Source organism: Lepus europaeus, chromosome 3 (genome assembly GCF_033115175.1).
Source record: "Lepus europaeus isolate LE1 chromosome 3, mLepTim1.pri, whole genome shotgun sequence".
Taxonomy (NCBI): Eukaryota; Metazoa; Chordata; class Mammalia; order Lagomorpha; family Leporidae; genus Lepus; species Lepus europaeus.
In genome coordinates this window covers 72,528,433-72,548,867 of record NC_084829.1, presented here as the reverse complement: position 1 = coordinate 72,548,867, position 20,435 = coordinate 72,528,433, and the positions used below count along the sequence as shown (strand labels likewise).

The 20,435-nt window shown below is 39.8% G+C and overlaps 1 protein-coding gene across 11 annotated transcripts in view; it reads left to right on the top strand.

Moving 5' to 3' along the window:
* Positions 1-20,435, top strand: part of FILIP1 (filamin A interacting protein 1) — a 315,951-nt gene that overhangs the window by 276,732 nt on the left and 18,784 nt on the right. For 7 of the 11 annotated variants that reach the window (XM_062186381.1, XM_062186380.1, XM_062186377.1 and 4 more), the window contains one exon: positions 15,079-17,884. In XM_062186381.1, coding sequence (XP_062042365.1) covers positions 15,079-17,884 — 2,806 coding nt within the window. The other 4 variants (XM_062186384.1, XM_062186385.1, XM_062186383.1 and 1 more) reach the window with 4 other exon arrangements.

The window sequence follows — 20,435 nt, the reverse complement described above, 5'->3', positions numbered from 1 at the left end:
AGGACAGTGGAGGATTGCCCAGGTGCTTGGGCCCTGCACCCACATGGGAGACTGGGAAGAAGCACCTGGCTCCTGGCTTCGGATCGGTGCAGCTCCGGCTGTAGTGGCCATTTGGGGAGTGAACCAATGGCAGGAAGACCTTTCTCTCTGTTTCTCCTTCTCACTGTCTATAACTCTACCTGTCAAATAAATAAAAAATAAAATAAAATTAATCGTGATCCCTTGATGCTCTTTTTTCACATAGGTTTATATTGTGTAAGTCAAAATTTGAGCTCAAATTTGTATTTTTACAAAGTGTGTACCATCATCAAAATGAGTACACTGTGCATAAACATGATATTAACTATTTATTGTGAGCCCACTGTGTGTCGGATCCTGGGGCCTTGATGTACATTACTTCATAACATAACTTATCTTTGTATTCATAACAACCCTGCAATATAAGAATCCATATTCCTGTTATACAGCTGAGTAGACTGAAGCTAGAGAAGTTACAGGACATGCCCTCGGTTATTTAGCAAATAATTGCCAACCCCAGGTTCAGTCAATGAATCGCCAAGATGCTGCTTCTCCTAACACTAGTATGGTCTTGGCTACCCCAGGCAATGGCAGTAGTTTCTTTATTTCTTCTTTAATTTCAGTTTCCCATCCACATTAAAATAGCAATAAAACAAGCAATAATGAATTAGTTGATAGCTACAGTTTTATCTCACTGATGAATGTTGCTTTACGTAACTTTTCCCAAAACAAATCTATAATCAAAACCATTTATTCAGTACTACAGCATTGAAGCATGGACTGATTATTATACGGAGTAGGCATCCTTTAAAGCAAAAGGCATGACTGAACATAAGAGATGTAGGAAAGCAATGAGTTGAACTTATTTTTCTTCATATTCTTTTCTGTGCCATCACATAACTGCTTTTATTTATGTAATATAAAAGATAGCAGAGGGGTGAGTGTGTGGCCCAGTGGTTAACACACTATTGGGATACCCACATCCCACATCAACACGCCCGAGTTTGAGTCCCAGCTCTATTTCTAATTCCAGCTTCCTGCTAATTCACACTCTGGGAGGAAGCAGGTGATGGCTTAAGTAATTAGGTCCCTGCCTTCAATGTGGGAGAAATGAATTGAGTTCCAGGCCTCTGGAACCCAGTTCAAGCTGTTCTGGGTGTTTGAGGAGTGCACTGGTAGATGAAAGATCTGTTTTTCTCTCTCTGTCATGCTGCCTTTCAAATAAAAATAAAAAATACATAAAATTTTAAAAAACAAGAAAATAAAGGAAAAGGTGGCTGAGAATTTAAAATATTCTGCAAAATTTAATCCTATTATCTTGAAAGTTAGTTTGACTAATTTATATGGTATTATACTTTTATTCTACAATTAAAATGGAATTCATGACATAAATGACATAAATATTCTATACATTTGGGTTAGGAAATATTATACTGAAACTTGTAAATTATCTGATGGCTTTTTGACTGACTGAATCAGTCACGAAAGAAGGGAAGAAGCTAAGAGGAAAGGGAAAAAGGAAGAGAAAGAGAGTTTGAAGATGAAAATGATAGACCTTGGGAACATTTTGATGAGTGATGATATGGTTCATCCACTTTTTTGTATGTAGATAGCAGGTTTTCTGCCACTTAAAGGGAAGAAATTAAGGCAAAAATTTTGAATGACAAAATGATCTTTAAACGAAAAGGTATGAGACATTCTAAAGCCCACATGGTAATGTTTTCACTTAGAACTAAAAAATAATAATAATAAAGAAAGAAAGAAATGAGCACTTTGATTGAAACATGAATTCTCTCCCTTTGGCTAAATCACAGCTAAGACTCTAGGACCCTTATTTAAATTCCAGCTCATGCTGAATAGAACTGTACAGAGTTTAGCTAGTTTGAAAAATTAGGAATGAGGCCCATTTGACATTTTATGCATATATTTTCTTTATCTCATTATTCCTTCCTCCTCTCCCCCCCAACTTCACCCCACTCTAAGTGCATTTTCTTGAGTACAGAGCATAATTCCCATTCATTTGCTTTGCTTCCTAAGAGTTGTCTTCTCTTCCAGTCCTGGGTAGCTCCACCCCTTCTCACAGACCAAAGTAAATCTGCACAATAATGAACCATATAAGGAAGGAATGACATCATCAGTTAGTGGTCCCAAGCTGTTTTGCACAACATTCACCTTTCATTGTTCTGATGACAGGGCTGGAATGTGACGGTTAATTCCCTGTGGAGTAGGGGGCTGAGCAGGGCCTGCCGCTGTTGAACAAACTTCAGTACCCCCTTAGCAAAAACAAAAACAAAAACAAAAGCTACTATGCTTCCTAGTATTAAGGTAAGGAAGTCAAGAGCTGTTTTACTCTCAGCTGTACACATTTTATTTGTTAATAGGGTTTCTTGGCAGTAAGTTCATTTCTAAGTGTTATTGCAAAGAGCATCTTGGAAGCCGAGTCTGGACATTTGCAGAGCCCTGACTAATCTGTCCAGGGCTGAAAGATCTCCACAGTTTTCTAGCTTGCGGCCACAGGTTTTACTGAGTGTGGATGGTGCCAGCCTTTGGGAATTATCAGCTGACTGTGACTCCTTGATGCCTCAGAATCCTTGATTGGAACTGGCCGCAGTGCATCTTATGGTATGAGGAGTGCTCCTGTTTTTTGATGGAGGGAAAAGTGATCTCATTCTACAGAAACCTCAGGAAGTTTGTATCAGAACAGAAAGATCTCTTATCACCATCGATCCAGCTGCTGTGTTCTGAAGGTGTGTTAACAGGCACCCTTTCCGTAGAGTACAAATGTATCTTCTAAAGTGTGATTTCTTGATGAGCCAAAAAAACTCCTTTGAGGTAAAATATTATTTTTGAGAATTTTTATTTTTTGTCATTATTGTTATATGGATTTTCTGCTGATCTCTCTTTGCATAGGTGGAAAAGGCTTGAGTTAGAATGCATAGAGATCCAAAGAAAGCCCTGTTTGTTTTGAAAACTCAGTGTGGCAATGATAACAAGAATAATAAAGCAAATAGGAGGTTTGATTTTAAAGTGGGAATGAGTTTAGAGTTTGGACTATGCTAAAAAATTGTGTGGAAAGTTCAGCTTTAGTAATTTTTCATTACGCCAAAAAAAATTATCCGTGTTTAGTAGAGTGTATCAAAATAAATAGTTCTCATTTACTGCTCTGTAAGGCTACGGGGTACTGTGAGTCTTCCACAAAAGAACTTCATTTGGCCAAAACCACATTTTTATAGCATGACCTGTTTTTAAATCAATTTGAACACTAGGGCAGATGATATGTTTTTCATTTCTGTAGATTTGTGAAGCATTGATTGTTAATAATGTTTTGTCTCTGTTTAAAGTGATGAAAATCTTGGGTTTACTAAGTTGATGAGCTTGGATTCTTAATTCTATGTGACTGGCTGAACTTCTGTTTTCTTGTAAAACTAAATATCCTTTCCACAACAGAAGGGCATTCATGTTTCCTTTTTTCTAGACCAACAATAGCCAAGAGCAATACAAAATGAAGTCTGGGATGTTGGAATTTATTGTTATGATTTTTTAGTTTGTGCCTTAGCTTAAAAGTTGTTCCCAAACTAGGTAAAAGATAAATGTTAGCATAATAATTTTAAAAATTTTTAGTAAAATTTCAGGTAAGTATATTACTTATGGAAATGTATGGAAATGTGAGGAATCTTCAAAAAAAAAAAAACTTGTGAGAAATTAGTATTAGGAAAAAAACTGCATGATTTCAAAATTTTTTATACCAAAACAGACTTTCTAATTCTATTTTCCAAGAACTTTTAAAAATATCTGTGTATGAGGCCGGCGCCGTAGCTTAACAGGCTAATCCTCCGCCTTGCGGCGCCGGCACACCGGGTTCTAGTCCCGGTTGGGGCACCGGATTCTATCCCGGTTGCCCCTCTTCCAGGCCAGCTCTCTGCTATGGCCCGGGAAGGCAGTGGAGGATGGCCCAAGTCCTTGGGCCCTGCACCCGCATGGGAGACCAGGAAAAGAACCTGGCTCCTGGCTTCGGATCAGCGAGATGCGCTGGCCGTAGCGGCCATTGGAGGGTGAACCAACGGCAAAGGAAGACCTTTCTCTCTGTCTCTCTCTCTCACTATCCACTCTGCCTGTCAAAAAAAAAAATCTGTGTATGCTAAGTGATTTATGCAGTTAATTTTCTACTTAATTTATTTTTATTTTATTTATTTGAGAGGCAGAAAGAGACATACACACACACACACACACACAGAGCTCCCATTGACTTATCCTCTCTCCAAAGGCCTGCAATAGCCAGGGTTGTGCCAGGCCAAAACCACAAGCCAAGAACTCAATCCAGGTTTCCCAAATGGGTGGCAGAGAATTAACCACTTGAGCCATCATCACTGCCTTCCAGTGTCTGCATTGGCAGGAAGCTGGAGTGAGAAGTTGGAGCTGGGAATCAAATCTAGATACTCCAATGTGAGATGTGGGCATTTTAATCGCTAGGCTAAATGCCTGCTCACCATGTTATTTTAAACAAGTCCTATTTGTGTAAATATTTATCCAAGACAAATTAGATTAATTGTATCTTGTATTGTGGGTCCCCCCCCCCTTTTTTTTTTGACAGGCAGAGTGGATAGTGAGAGAGAGAGAGAGAGACAGAGAGAAAGGTCTTCCTTTGCTGTTGGTTCACCCTCCAATGGCCCCCACGGCCAGCGCGCTGCGGCCGTGCACCACGCTGATCCGAAGGCAGGAGCCAGGTGCTTCTTCTGGTCTCCCATGGGGTGCAGGGCCCAAGCATTTGGGCCATCCTCCACTGCACTCCTGGGCCACAGCAGAGAGCTGGCCTGGAAGAGGGGCAACCGGGACAGAATCCGGCGCCCCAACCAGGACTAGAACCCGGTGTGCTGGCGCTGCAAGGCGGAGGATTAGCCTATTGAGCCGCGGTGCCGGCCTTGTGGGTTCCCTTAAAACCATGACTTTCTCTCAGCACTCTATAAATGCATGTATGGAGTAAAATGAGGTATATGCTGCCTTTGTGGATTGTGTCACCAGGAAACCTCATTCATGCTCCCAGCCCCTCCCCTCATATTCTGTGTGACCACAAATATACCCCCCAGGGAGAGACCCATCTACTTAAGCACATAAGAGGATACTCTCTAATTTCAGGGGCCTAAAGAATCCACCTGTCCCTATACATCCTCCTTGCTCTCTGGCTTTGATAAGGGAATCCCTCCACTTATTTTCTGAGGGCCAATGGCTCACAACTATTTCCTAGATGGAGCATGTGCTGATAAGGTGTGATGAACCTGGGCAGCACATACTTTGGAAAAGGGACGCTGCAAGTCCTCTTTGGGGTAGGAAGGGAAGATGAAGGGGCCACCTGGAAGGGAGATCCCAAGGCCACATGCTTGAGTGACAAACTTCATGGGTCATGGCTCTTTCTGTTCATCTTTCTTTCTTTCTTTCTGTTTCACTTTTGCTTTTTCTTTCTGTTCCATGAAAATAAGTAAATTTATTCACCAACCTGATTCTTTATAAATGTCATCAAAAACAAGATACTATTTATAAATTTAAGTGAATATGTTACTAAATTTTCTTGAAGACCAAATTTGTATTTTACAAGGGAGTCAGACTGCCACCCACTGTCTGCAAACACTGAGGCTGTGCTTGCCTGGTAGTTGGGAATCCCATGACCTTCAAGAAGGAGAATTCATTATCATCCATGAATTTTTCATTGCTGCCATGCATGCATTTTGAAGTTAAATTGCTAAGGGTTAAAATTCCTAATTTGCTTAACTTGTTGTAGGTTGTTGTGCTAACCTACACAGGGTCCATAATCCATATCCTTGGTTACCATTTTCAATCACTGGACTTCGAAACACATCATCAATATGTCGAAGCAGAATTACACATAATCCTTTGAAAGTCTGATAGAGGAAAACTTCATTTGTGATAACCTGTCTGAGATTTGTGTGTATGGGCTAATTGAATTACTTGGGTTATACTATCAAAGTAATAGCATTGTTATTTTTTAATTTATAAGATATAGTTTTTAAAATATAAAGTTATGAGTATAGTAAGTAAAGGACCCTTATGATTAAGTAAAAACAATTCACAATAGTTGCTAGCCACAAGTTAACTCTTTTTGTTTTCTTCTCTTTCAGTTTGGTACTACCAAGTTATTTTTCAGTGTGAGAATGGTTGAAATAGGTTTTCTAGTATATTGTATGGGATATGGTCAAAAGGTTGAGGTCAGATGCTCTAAAATACTGTTGTTCTTCATAAGAGGAAAAGGAAGAAGTTACAAGAGCTTTTACAAATTCATCCCTACTACTAAGAAATATCAGACATAAGCAAAGCTCAAAAAGTGTGTGTCCCGTTATAAAGAATCTGTCATTTTTTCATTTATAAAAGTTGAGTCTGGGGCAGGTGTTTGGTGCAGTGGGTAGGATGCCAGTTGGGACACCTACGTCCCATATCAAAGTGCTTAGGTTTGAGTCCTGGCTCTACTCCTGATTCTAGTTTCCTGCTAATGGTCACCCTGGGAAAGAGCAGATGATGGCTTAAGAAGTAGGATTTCCATTACCCATTTGGAAGACCCAGATTAAATTTTTTGGTTTCTGGCTCCAGCCTGGCCCAGCCCTGGCTGTTGTGGGCATCTGGGGGAATGAACCAGCAGATGGAAGCTCTTTGTCTTTTTTTGTTTGCCTTTCTCTGCAAATAAATAGAAGGTTTTTTTAAGAAAGCAAGGATTCTCTGGAACTCCGTAATTATAGCTGGGATTGAGGCTAGGCAAGTGAGGCTTTCATCTTCAATACCATAATTAAGAGAATGACAAAACAAAACCAAAAAATCCCCTCAGTTATCAAAAGGTATTCTATTTAAATTACTACTTTTAAAAATCACAATTAATGCAAAAACTCCATGGTGAAGAAAATATCAAAATTTCACATGAGGACAGGATTTAACTCTCCAGCTGCACAACTTGGCCTCATCCACCTCTCCCTAATCCCAGCCGCATTCCATATGGTGGGACGTTGGATTAACACCGAATACTTATTTTAATGGTCACCATCTTGAGGAACTGAGGTGGTGTATTAACAAGTAACATTTCTTTCAGAGTTATTTGGTAAAACCATGCCCTATCATGTTAACAAGCTGCTTAGCTCTGCACTCTGCTATGGTTGGGAAAAAATGCATTGTGATTAAAGACTTCCAACTGCATGCAAGCTGGACTCTTTTGAGATTCATTCATCTTTAATTACTATCATGCCCTTGCTAGTTCTAACCTGCCCTCTCTCTTGAAAGACAGAGAGACAAAAATACAGGGAGAGTTGATGAAAAGCAAAAACAGTGTTTGCTGAGAAGGGAAATCAGCACAGTGTGGCTGAGAAGCAAGCCTAGGATGACTTTAAGGTGACATCAGTGTTTTAAAATGAGGTCTGATGGATTAAGACAGGGACAAGTGAAAACATCAAAAGGAAGCAAAGAAACAATTGATATTTTGGAGCCAAAACTGATTAATTTGGAGAAATTGTGGAAAAGCTGGAGTGTTAAGAAAGGACCTGTGAAATTTTGCATCATTTGTTTTCCAAAGACTCTGAGACTAGAGAAAGGCAGATTGACTGTTGCAAGGATGGTGTTTATTAGAAAAATGGATAATCAGGAGAAGGCTTAAAAAGAAACTCCTACTTACCCTTCTACCCAACCCCCCAATATTTGTCCTTAGATCCTAAATTAAGGAATTCAATTAATTGATTAATTGAACTAATCAGCTCCTGGCTGGTCTGGCTTCATCTATTCACATTCTGCTGCGTTATTTTGTTATAAATCTCATATATATTATTTCATTGATCAATATTTTAGCATGTATTTCTAAAAGATAAGTAACTCTTTTTAAAAAAAATATTTATTTATTTATTTGAAAAGCAGAATTACAGAGGGGCAGAGGCAGAAAGAGAGAGAGAAAAGTCTTCCATCCCATGATTCATTTCCCAGATGGCCACAACAGCTGGAGCTGCGCCAATCTGAAGCCAGGAGCCGAGAACTTCTTCCGGGTCTCCCACATGGGTACAGGGGCCCAAGGACTTGGGCCATCTTCCACTACTTTCCCAGGCCATAGCAGAGAGCTGGATCAGAAGTTGAGCAGCGGAGACTCGAACTAGTGCCCATATGGAATGCCGGCAATGTGGCATAGCAGGTAAAGATGCCACCTGCAAAGATAATTAACTCTTTAAAAATATTGCCACAATCCACTATCAAACCTGAAATCTAATAATTTAAACATTTTTCTCGTTGTCTCATTTAAAAAATAGTTTGAATAAGAATTCAAGAGATTATAATTGATTGATATGTCTTCAGAATTTATTTTAATTTATACCACTGCTCTGTTCTTTTTTTTTTTAATCTTAGAACTTACTTACTGAAGAAATTAGGTTGTTTATATGATTGTCCATATTTTGGCTTTTTTCTGACCTCATCATCATGATGTTATTTAGCACTTTCTTGCTGTTGTCCTATAAACTAGTAATTAGTTATAGAAGCTTGATCTGATTCAGGTTTAATTTTTTGGTAAGAATAGTTCATGAATGGAGATGTGTACATATGTATACAAAGTCTGGCTATCTGTCTTTTTTGGGAGACATTGATGAGCAGTACTGTTGGGGATTGCAAGATAGTTGTAATCCATAATTACTTCTATATTTATTGGATGTCATGCTATCATTATTTCTTATTTACTAACTGGGCTATTGCTGTAAGGAAAATCAAACAGCGTTAAAGTAAGAGGGAACATATTAATATCTTCACTATATATAAGTGTATATATGTAAATACACATATGAGATGTATATGTATGTATATACATATATACTCATATATATTTTAAAATATGAAGCCGTTGATTCTTCCAGCCTGTTTCCTAAGTCCTCTGTTTCTGGTTTTTTGTTTTTGTATAGGCAGAGTGATATGATTTGATACCATTCTACTTTTTTTTTAAAGATCTATTTTATTTATTTGAAAGAGAGAGTTAGAGAGAGGTTGAGCCAGACAGAGAGGTCTTCCATTCCACTGGTTCACTCCCCAAATGACCACAATGGTCAGAATTAAGCTGATCCAAAGGCAGGAGCCAGGAGCCTCCTCCGGATCTCCCATATGGGTACAGGGGCCCAAGGAGTTGGGCCATCTTCCACTGCTTTCCCAGGCCATAGCAGAGAGCTGGATCAGAAATGGAGCTGGATCCGAAGTGGAGCAGCTGGGACTCAAACCATCACCCAAATGGAATGCTGGCGCTGCAGGCTGGGGCTTTAACCAGCTGCGCCATAGCACCAGCCCCGTGATATCATTCCCTTTTTTAGAATCACTTTGGCCTCTAGGGAAAGAAGGTGGGCAAGACTGGAAACTGGGAGTCTGATTAGGTAGCTATTGTAATAATCCAGATAAGAAATAGTAGTAGCTTGAACCAGGGTGATGGCAGTGGAGGAGGTGAGAAGTAATTTGATTTTGGTGTGTATTTTTTTTTTTTTAATTTTTTTGACAGGCAGAGTGGACAGTGAGAGAGAGAGAGATAGAGAGAAAGGTCTTCCTTTGCCGTTGGTTCACCCTCCAATGGCCGCCGCGGTAGGCGCGCTGCGGCCGGCGCACCATGCCGGTCCGATGGCAGGAGCCAGGTGCTTCTCCTGGTCTCCCATGGGGTGCAGGGCCCAAGAACTTGGGCCATCCTCCACTGCACTCTCTGGCCACAGCAGAGAGCTGGCCTGGAAGAGGGGCAACCAGGATAGGATCGGTGCCCCGACCGGGACTAGAACCCGGTGTGCCGGCGCCGCAAGGCGGAGGATTAGCCTATTGAGCCGCGGCGCCGGCCTGATTTTGGTGTGTATTTTTTAAGTAGAGTTGATAAGATTTGCTGAGGGATTGAATGTGGGGAAGTGAGAGAGAGGACTCAAGGATAACTCTAAATTTGAGGCCTAAGCTTCTGGAAGAGATGGTTGTAGTTAACTGACATCAGGAAGATGTGTTTGGAACTGGAGCCCAAGGGAGGATTGGAAGCTCCTAAGAAATAAACAATGACTAGCCCAGTGGGCTCATAGCTAATTGAATGACAAATCATCAATCCATACTACTGAATGGACTGATGTCAGCAGGAGGGAGAGCTTGAGAGTGTTTTTGAAGGGCTCTGTGCATTGACCTGTGTTTTTATTAATGATTGGGGTCATTTTGCCTTTGATACAATCTAGGTATCAACTGATATCTTGGGTGACAGGACAATTCAAGGAGGAACTTTACAATTCTGAATAGCCAAATTCTGAATTAAGCCAAATAAAGTTGACCAATAAGCCAATATGCACCCTTTAAGAACTATTCTTAATGTATAAAATTTATCTAAACAAAGTCTTGCAAATTGAGCTGCCCAGGCAATGTCTATTTGAGGAACAGCATTGTTTTTACAACACAGTGTTTATGCAAATAGATTTGTACAAAAATCTCAATCTGTTCCTTCTTAGTCATGCTCTCTTATGTTTAGTCATGTTTATAATGTGGCACAGTTATGCCTTGTTCAAGGGTTGTTGTAAAAGATAAATGAAACAATAAAAACAAGGCGCTGCCCAAGACACCTTTCTTTTTAGCCTCCCCCTGCCCTTAAAAAATTAGATAGAAAAAATTAGAGTTTGGGATGGGCTTTTAAGAGCCTTTCCCAATAATATCAGTATTAGAGATTCTCTAGGATTTCAAATATTACTTCACTAGGACAACTTTTCTTGTCAACTCTTCAACCCCACCTGAAAATATCACTCCTCTTTATCTTCCCCACCTCTGCTTTCCCCTCTTTCTAATAAGACTAATAACTAGTTTTATCTTTTGTATCATGTTTTAAGTTATTCTCATAATACTTCTATATAACCATTTTCTTTTTTTCTAACATGTTAGAACACTTTCTGAGACTTTCTATTTTTCTCTGTATTTTTATTGAGACATAATTTAATAAAATCCAACAATTTTAATTACATGGCTTGATGAATCTTGTCAAATGGATAAGCCAGCAGCAATCATAGAACAATGTTTGGGTTTACTGTCTTAAGTCTTTTCATTGAAAATCATTGGATTTCTAAATATGTTTGTAAATTATACATTTACAAGTTAAAAATATATAATTTTGTTAAATACAAAATGAGAATGAAGAATACATTTATAAACAGATATTAAGGGACAAGTTTATTATTACACCTGTGTATTAAGTTTAGGTAACAGTCACTTTATTTCTACTATCTCAATTTTCAGAACACTATCATCAGATAGGAACTAATATACCTCTCTCATGTATAGGTAAAGCATTGGGGATCTGAGAATTTCATAATTAGAAAGTGGCAGTGTCAGAACTTACATTTACCTATGTCTGACTTCACAGTCTCTGTTTTAGCCTCTATCCCAACCCCTTTAATAACACAGAGACCTAGCCTTCTTTAAAAAAATAGGCATATTTTTAAGATTTTTAACATTTTAAGCTTAGAATTGAAAGCAATGATGTTTGCAGTAAATTCATCTCTGATAGTCTAGTTAAGGCCAGAGAATTTAAAAATGGTATTTTGTGTTGAAAATATCCTCTAAAGGCTTTTCTAGTCTATCGTTCTATGACATTATTTCAGTTGTTTTGACTCCACATAAGAAGAGAAGATGGTCAATAAAATACCCTTTTACACATGTGAGGAACCCACTTAGTGAAATGATTCAATATTGGTCATGTGAGTATGTAAGATTTGAAAACAATTTTTTCCTCTCACTTCAGGGATAAAGTCATAATGATTTTTGGAAGCTATGTATTGGATGTTTAGATACAAGGGTATGTTTTATAAAAATAAATTATATTAAAAAATCTTAATGACATCATTAGAATCATTTCTATAATAATTATCTGATACAGGACTTAATTATAAATAGCACTATTTGTATGTACAATAATTTCTCATACAATGCAGTGTACGATTATTAAATTAGGGGCTGGCATCATAGTGAACTGGGTTAAGCAACCTCCTGTTAACACCAGCAACCATGTCAGAGAGCCAGTTCAAGTCCCTGCTGCTCTGCTGCTGATCCAGCTCCTTGTTGATGTGTCTGGGAAAGCAACAGAGGATGACCCAAGTGCTTGGGCCCCTGCCACCCATTTGGGAGACCCAGATGGAGTTTCAGGCTTCTGGCTTTGGCCTAGTCCATCCCTGTTGTTTGCAGCCTTTGGGGGAATAATCTAGCAGATGGAAGATCTCTTTCTCTGTCTCTCCTTTTCTCTCTCTCTCTCTCTCTGCCTTTCAAATACATAAAATAAATCTCTTTAAAAACGACTGTTAGGGGCCGGCGTTATTGCCTATGGGCACCCATTTGAGTCCCAGCTGCTCCATTTCCGATCTGGCTCCCTGCTAATGTGCCTGGGAAAGTGGCAGAGGATGGCCCAAGTGCTTGGGCCCCTGCACCCATGTGAGAGATCCAGAAGAAGCTTCTGACTCCTGGCTTGGGGCTGGCCTAGCCCTTGCTGTTGCAGCCATTTGGGGAATAAACCAGAGGCTAGAAGATCTCTCTATCTCTCTCTCTTTCTCTGTGTAACTCCGACTTTCAAATAAATAAATTTATTTTAAAGAAAGACTATTAAATTCAATTTGGCTAACAATTATTCTAGCCAATCATAATTATAAAATAAATCAATTAGAATAATAAAGATGCAAAATATATTGAAATAATAAAATGCAGTTAAATACATGTAAGTGCTCGTTCATAACTTGAGTCTCTTATAAACAAATCAATTACCGAAATACATTTTTTTCTCCAGAAACCTTTTATTTAAGAAATACAAACTTCATGCATTTCATAAATACAACTTTAGGGATACAGTGATTCTTACCACCATACCTGCCCTCCCACTCACACTCCCACCCTTTTTCCTCCTCCCTCTCCAAGTCCCATTCTTATTTTTTTTACTAAGATCTATTTTCAATTAACTTTATACATATATGATTAACTCTATACTAAGTAAAGATCTCAACAGATAGTATGAAAAAAAACCTGTTCCTCAACAATCGAGACAAGGGCTGTTCAAAGTCACTGCATCTCAAAATGTCAATTTCACTTCTAAAGATTACCTTTTAGGTGCTCTATTAGTTATCATAGATCAGGGAAAACATATGGCATTTGTTCTTTTGGGACTGGCTTTTTTTTTTTTTTTTTTTTTTTACTGCCGTGTAGTATTCCATGGTATACAAAACCCATAATTTCTTTATCTAGTCTTCTGTTGATGGCATTTGGGTTGATTCCATATCTTAGCTATTGTGATTTGAGTAGCATGAAATACATTCTTAGACTAACATACAGTGAATATAAATATAACTCAGTTTATTTAGATATTTAGGTACAAGTTAACTAACCAATACAAAAATGATGCATAATTAGTCTGGCATATTTAAATTCCTACTTTTTAAAGCCATAAATAAAAAGCATAAAGAACAATGCATCTGTTGCTGCTACTTTTTTTATTGATAATAATTCAGTTTTCCTTCCTACCAAGTTCTCTGTCAAAAAAAATTGTTAAAATCAGAAAAATGAGACAAAATATTATGCCAATTTTGGTGTCAACTAAAATCAGTTTCTATAGATCAGCTTTTGCATCAGAAAGCCTGTCTTGCCTTATTTTTCTTTATCAGGTAATAGTTACATAGTTTTATCTCAAGAGTTCAAAATAAAAAAAAAAAACCCATAGGTTTTTCTTTTTCAGTTTTTTCCTTTCACTTAAATTCCTCTCTTCAAGTTGTAAAATGTGGAGGTGAGAGGTAAGCATTTGGGAGTTTTAATCCCAGCACTGCCACTGACTGACTGTGCAATCTGGGATAGCTTCATAACTCCCTGTGTCTCATTTTCTTCATGGGGATGGTGATAGTGGCATAGGCGTTGCAGAGTGTTGCTGTGAGAATAAAGTAAAACTAGTGCCTAGAATACAGACAGCGCCGGCGCCGCGGCTCACTAGGCTAATCCTCTGCCTTGCGGCGCCGGCACACGAGGTTCTAGTCTCGGTTGGGGTGCTGGTTCTGTCCCGGCTGCCCCTCTTCCAGGCCAGCTCTCTGCTGTGGCCAGGGAGTGCATTGGAGTATGGCTCAAGTGCTTGGGCCCTGCACCCCATGGGAGACCAGGATAGGCACTGGCTCCTGCCATTGGATCGGCGCGGTGCTCTGGCCACAGCGGCCATTGGAGGGTGAACCAACGGCAAGGGAAGACCTTTCTCTCTGTCTCTCTCTCTCTCACTGTCCACTCTGCCTGTCAAAAAAATAAATAAAAAAAATAGAAAAGAATACAGAAAGCACTATAGTCATTATTGCACAACCTAAGTTTTACTTAATGGTTATTTTGTTAAAGTACAACACCTCATGTGGAAAAGTTCTGACATCATAAGTGTTCAGCTTACTGAAATTTCATTAAATGAAACAATCCTTTATAACCAGCATGTAAATCACAGAACCTGGTATTCCCAAAGTCCTCCTCATGCCTCCTTCTGGTCACTACCCCCCCCCCCCAACAAGGGTAAAAATCCTAGCTGTTTTTCATAGGCTTTACTTAACTTCGTTTATTTAAAGGCAGAAAGAGAGAGAAATTACTTCCCCTGGTTCACTCCACAAATGCCTGCAACAGGGGCAAGTAAGGGGGAAGTATATGGGGGAAATGGGGAGAATGAGAAGTAAGGGTGTTGGGCCAGATCAAAACCAGGAGTTCCATCCGGTTCTCCCACTCAGGTGGTAGGGACCAAGTATTTGACTCATCACCTGCTGTCTCCTGGGATGCACATTAGCAGAAAGCTCGACTGGAGGTAGAGGCCGGACTCCATCCCAGGCACTCTGATATGGGATGTGGTCTTCTTAAGACGTGACTTAACTTGCTGTGCCACAATGCCCACCCCCATTATCCTAACTTTTTTATTAGATTCATTAATGGATATTTGTTAAACCTTGATATGGCAACTGATAAAGATTTACTTAGAAGCATTTTGGTTTTTTATTTAATAATTTAAAATTAAACTGATTTGCTGATTACTCTTTTAACATGTAGTTATATTTTATTTTCTAGGTTGAAAAAGCTTCTCGAACAAGAAAAGGCTTATCAAGCCCGGAAAGAAAAGGAAAATGCCAAACGGCTCAATAAACTAAGAGATGAGCTTGTCAAACTCAAATCCTTTGCACTCATGCTGGTGGATGAAAGACAAATGCATATTGAGCAACTTGGCTTGCAAAGCCAGAAAGTACAGGATCTTACTCAGAAACTAAGGGAAGAAGAAGAAAAGCTCAAAGCCATTACTTCTAAATCCAAAGAAGACAGACAAAAATTACTCAAGTTAGAAGTGGACTTTGAGCACAAGGCTTCCAGGTTTTCTCAGGAACATGAAGAGATGAATGCTAAATTGGCTAATCAAGAATCCCACAACAGGCAACTTAGACTCAAGCTGGTTGGCTTAACTCAAAGAATCGAAGAGCTAGAAGAAACCAACAAGAATCTTCAAAAGGCAGAGGAGGAACTTCAGGAATTAAGAGATAAAATTGCCAAAGGAGAATGTGGAAATTCCAGCCTCATGGCCGAAGTGGAGAATCTCCGAAAGCGTGTGCTTGAAATGGAGGGCAAAGATGAGGAGATCACGAAAACTGAATCCCAGTGCCGGGAACTGAGGAAGAAGCTGCAAGAGGAAGAACACCATAGTAAGGAGCTCAAACTTGAAGTTGAGAAGTTACAGAAGAGAATGTCTGAGCTGGAGAAATTGGAAGAGGCATTTAGCAAGAGTAAATCTGAATGCACTCAACTGCATTTAAATCTGGAGAAAGAAAAGAACTTAACCAAAGACCTGCTAAATGAATTGGAGGTGGTCAAGAGTCGAGTAAAAGAACTTGAATGTTCTGAAAGTAGATTGGAAAAGGCTGAATTAAGCCTAAAAGATGATCTTACGAAGCTGAAGTCATTTACTGTGATGCTAGTTGATGAAAGGAAAAATATGATGGAAAAAATAAAACAGGAGGAGAGAAAAGTGGATGGGCTGAATAAGAATTTTAAGGTGGAACAAGGAAAGGTTATGGATGTCACTGAAAAACTGATCGAAGAAAGTAAGAAGCTGTTGAAACTGAAATCCGAAATGGAGGAAAAGGTGTACCATCTGACAAAAGAGAGAGATGAATTGATGGGAAAACTGAAAAGCGAAGAAGAAAAGTCTTCTGAGTTAAGCTGCAGTGTTGACTTACTGAAGAAGAGGCTGGATGGTATCGAGGAAGTGGAAAGAGAAATCACAAGAGGGAGATCTCGAAAGGGACCCGAACTCACCTGCCCGGAAGATAATAAGATTAAGGAATTAACACTTGAGATTGAGAGGCTGAAGAAACGCCTCCAGCAGCTGGAGGTGGTGGAAGGGGATCTGATGAAGACGGAGGATGAGTATGATCAGCTGGAGCAGAAATTTAGAACTGAGCAAGATAAGGCTAACTTCCTTTCCCAGCAGCTGGAGGAGATCAAGCACCAAATTGCCAAGAACAAAGCAATAGAGAAAGGTGAAGTGGTGAGTCAGGAAGCTGAGCTGAGACACAGATTTCGACTGGAAGAAGCCAAAAGTCGAGACTTGAAAGCCGAAGTCCAAGCTCTGAAAGAAAAGATTCACGAGTTAATGAACAAAGAAGATCAGCTTTCTCAACTCCAAGTAGATTATTCGGTCCTTCAACAACGATTTATGGAAGAAGAAAATAAAAACAAAAGCATGGGGCAGGAAGTCCTTAGTCTGACCAAAGAGTTGGAGCTTTCTAAGCGCTACAGCCGAGCTCTCAGACCCAGCGTGAATGGGAGGAGAATGGTGGATGTCCCCGTGACGTCCACAGGAGTACAGACGGACACGGTCAGCGGCGATGCGGCTGAGGAGGAAACACCGGCAGTGTTCATACGGAAATCCTTTCAAGAAGAAAATCACATCATGAGTAATCTTCGACAGGTGGGATTGAAAAAGCCGATGGAACGCTCCTCTGTTCTAGACCGGTATCCTCCAGCCGCGAATGAGCTCACCATGAGAAAGTCATGGATTCCATGGATGAGAAAACGGGAGAATGGCCCCCCAGTCATGCAGGAGAAAGGGCCCCGCACAAATTCCAGCCCAGGGCACCCAGGAGAGCTGGTGCTTTCACCAAAGCAGGGCCAGCCCCTGCATATCCGGGTGACTCCAGACCACGAGAACAGCACTGCCACTTTGGAGATAACAAGCCCCACATCTGAAGAGTTTTTTTCTAGTACCACTGTCATTCCCACCTTAGGGAATCAGAAACCAAGGATAACTATTATTCCATCTCCAAATGTTATGTCCTCAAAACCAAAAAGTGGAGATACTAGTCTTGGCACAGAACGAGCCATGTCCCCAGTCACAATCACTACGTTTTCCAGAGAGAAGACCCCGGAAGGTGGAAGAGGCACATTTTCAGACCGGCCCACGTCACCCATTCAGATAATGACGGTGTCCACATCAGCAGCACCAGCTGAGATGGCAGTTCCACCCGAATCCCAGGAAGTGCCCATGGGAAGGACTATCCTCAAAGTCACCCCAGAAAAACAGACTGTCCCAACTCCAGTACGGAAATACAACTCCAATGCCAACATTATAACCACGGAAGACAATAAAATTCACATTCACTTAGGTTCTCAGTTTAAACGATCTTCTGCAACTCCAGCTGAAGGAGTCAGTCCGGTGATAACTGTCCGACCACTCAACGTGGCGGCTGAAAAGGAGGTTTCCACCGGCACCGTCCTTCGCTCTCCCAGGAATCATCTCTCTTCGAGACCTGGTGCGAGCAAAGTGACAAGCACCATCACCATAACACCAGTCACGACCTCTTCCACTCGAGGAACCCAGTCAGTGGTGAGTAGGGAAGGTTTCAAGGTGTAGGCCAGTAGAGGGAGGGCTGGAGTCGGGAGACTAACTCAGCACCCACAGTAAAGCCAAACCACCTGCCTCTCCCTCCACTGGCACCCACTCACAGAGGTGTCCTAAGCTTTGTCTGTTCCGAGGAATGAGAATTAAAGGACCTAATATTTTAGATAAATTGGACCAACTTTGAGGGAACACTTCAATTATACATGTAAATTATGAAGACTTCTCAAAATAATTTGCAGAGGTGGTTTCTTTGAAAAGACAGCATAGAGTAACTGTAAGATTAAAATTTTATTTTTATGTTTAAAATACTTTTTGCAATGGAAACTGAGAAAGGGGTGGTATGCAGGAAAAGTTAAAACTGTTCCTCGGTTATATTTCTATAACCTAAAATATTTGATATGTAAAATATTTAAATGTAGTCATAGTCATACTTTATTCCAGAAATAAGATGAAAATATTTTTAATATCAAAATGCTTTTAAAAGTAAAAAAGTGGGTTAATATGCCTAAAAGCTGTATTTTATTTCATTATATTTTTTAGAGAGCAGGTTCTTTTAGAAACATTTATTTGCTAACTAGCTGGAAAAAATGAATGATTATAAAAAGCACACCCAAAGTACAAAATCCAGAGCTTAAATTCCATTTTTCAAAAACACTTCTAGTGATTTGTCTTCATTTACTGGGGACAAATTGGTAAACGTAATTATAGAATAGTATGTACTATTTAGGCATTAATTTAATAGGCTAGAAATTATGATTCTTAGACTCTAAACAACTTGTATAGCATAAATTGAAATCTCTTAAGAAAAACAGGAAGCTCATAGTTTAAATATAGAAACCATAGCTTATTTCTTCATATCCTCAATGTGATTTACTTTAATTCTCTGTGCATAGACTCAAGATACAGATGTCAAAGTGTGAATTAATTACCACTTTGCCAGTAAAGCTTTCAGTTATCAGTTCTACAGGAAGCACCTAATATTCAGAATTGTGCACCTTCTCAAGTGGCTCAATACTGCTTCTTAGGCAACACAATCTTTAGCTTGGTTGAGTAAGGTTTTGCTTCCTTTTGCTGCATTTGATAGCAAAGATAGTGGAGATATAAATCGTTGTGATTTGCAGCAGATTTTCTGTCATAATTTCTTATCCCCATTGTAAAGGTGAGATCAAGATAGCCTTATCCTTTGGAGCAACATTTTTTTTTAAGATTTTATTTATACATTTGAGAGGTAGAGTTGCAGACAAAGAAGGGGAAAGACAGAAAGAAAGGTCTTCCATCCACTGGTTCACTCCCCCAAATGACCGCAATGGCTGGAGCTAGGTTCATCCAAAGCTGGGAGCCAGGAACTTCTTCCAGGTCTCCCATGTGGGTTCAGGGGCCCAAGCACTTGGCATCTTCCACTGCTTTCCCAGGCCATAAGCAGAGAGCTGTATTGGAAGAAGAGCAGCCGGGACAGGAACCAGTGTCCATATGGGATACTGGCATCCCAGGCGGAGGCTAAGTCTACTACGCCACAGCACTGGTGCTGCAGCAACATTTTTTTACTACAAACTGGACTTCCAAATAAATGCCCAAGGATTTTAGACTTAAAGGATGGCCTGTTTGTTTTATCTGTATCAGATCCCATAAAATGAAGGACAGTAAAAGGTTTGAGACACCTCTCTAAGAATCTGAACTGTGAGGCTAGTTCATTTGTGCAATTATTCATTTAGCATTTTGTTGAGTGTCAAGTACATTTTAAGCATGGGGTTAGACACTGACATGTAAAGAGGAGTTTAGAAGTTCTTGACAGAGTGGGAGAGGCAGGTTTGGAACTGCTTAGTGCTTCTGTGATAGAAGTAAGCACAAAGCAACAACCAGAGAAGGTTTCACTGAGAAGGGGGAATTTTCAAGAAGGAAAAGGGGAGGAATAATAGAACAACATGTGTAAAGGGATGCAAACATGAAGGCAACTGGCATGTCTGGGGAATGGTGAGCACTTGTACTATGCTTCAGCAGTTGGGCATGCAAAAGCAGAAGATGGAGAAGCAAACCAGGACTATATATTGAAGGAGGGTGCGTGTCTTATTATGAAATTTATTATTTAATCTCCTAGAATAGATAAAAAGAGTCACTGAACGATAATGATCATGAAGAAACTATCACAATATTAACAATTTAGAAGGATCTATCTAGAAAACCATTGAAAGAAAACATTGGAGGGCCCAGAGGCTCAGGACAAAGCTGCTGTTGGCAGTTCTCTGGGCCCTCTAGGGTGCCTGCTTGAAGGATGGTAGGGAAAGAACAGATCGATTGAAGAACAATTGAAGAACAATTTGAATTGAAAGAGTTTCATGACAAATGGGGTAGAGAGGTTACTGGGATTTTTGATTTGGTCACCTAAGGGTATAGGATGAGAAAAAAAAAAATGAAAAAATCGGGAAAGGATAAACAACATTTGGAGAATGCCATTTCTACTTGAAATGGGTGGTGGGCGAGAAGGAAACCGGACATGTCCAGAGAGAAGTTGGAAATACGAATCTTTCCACATTTTAGG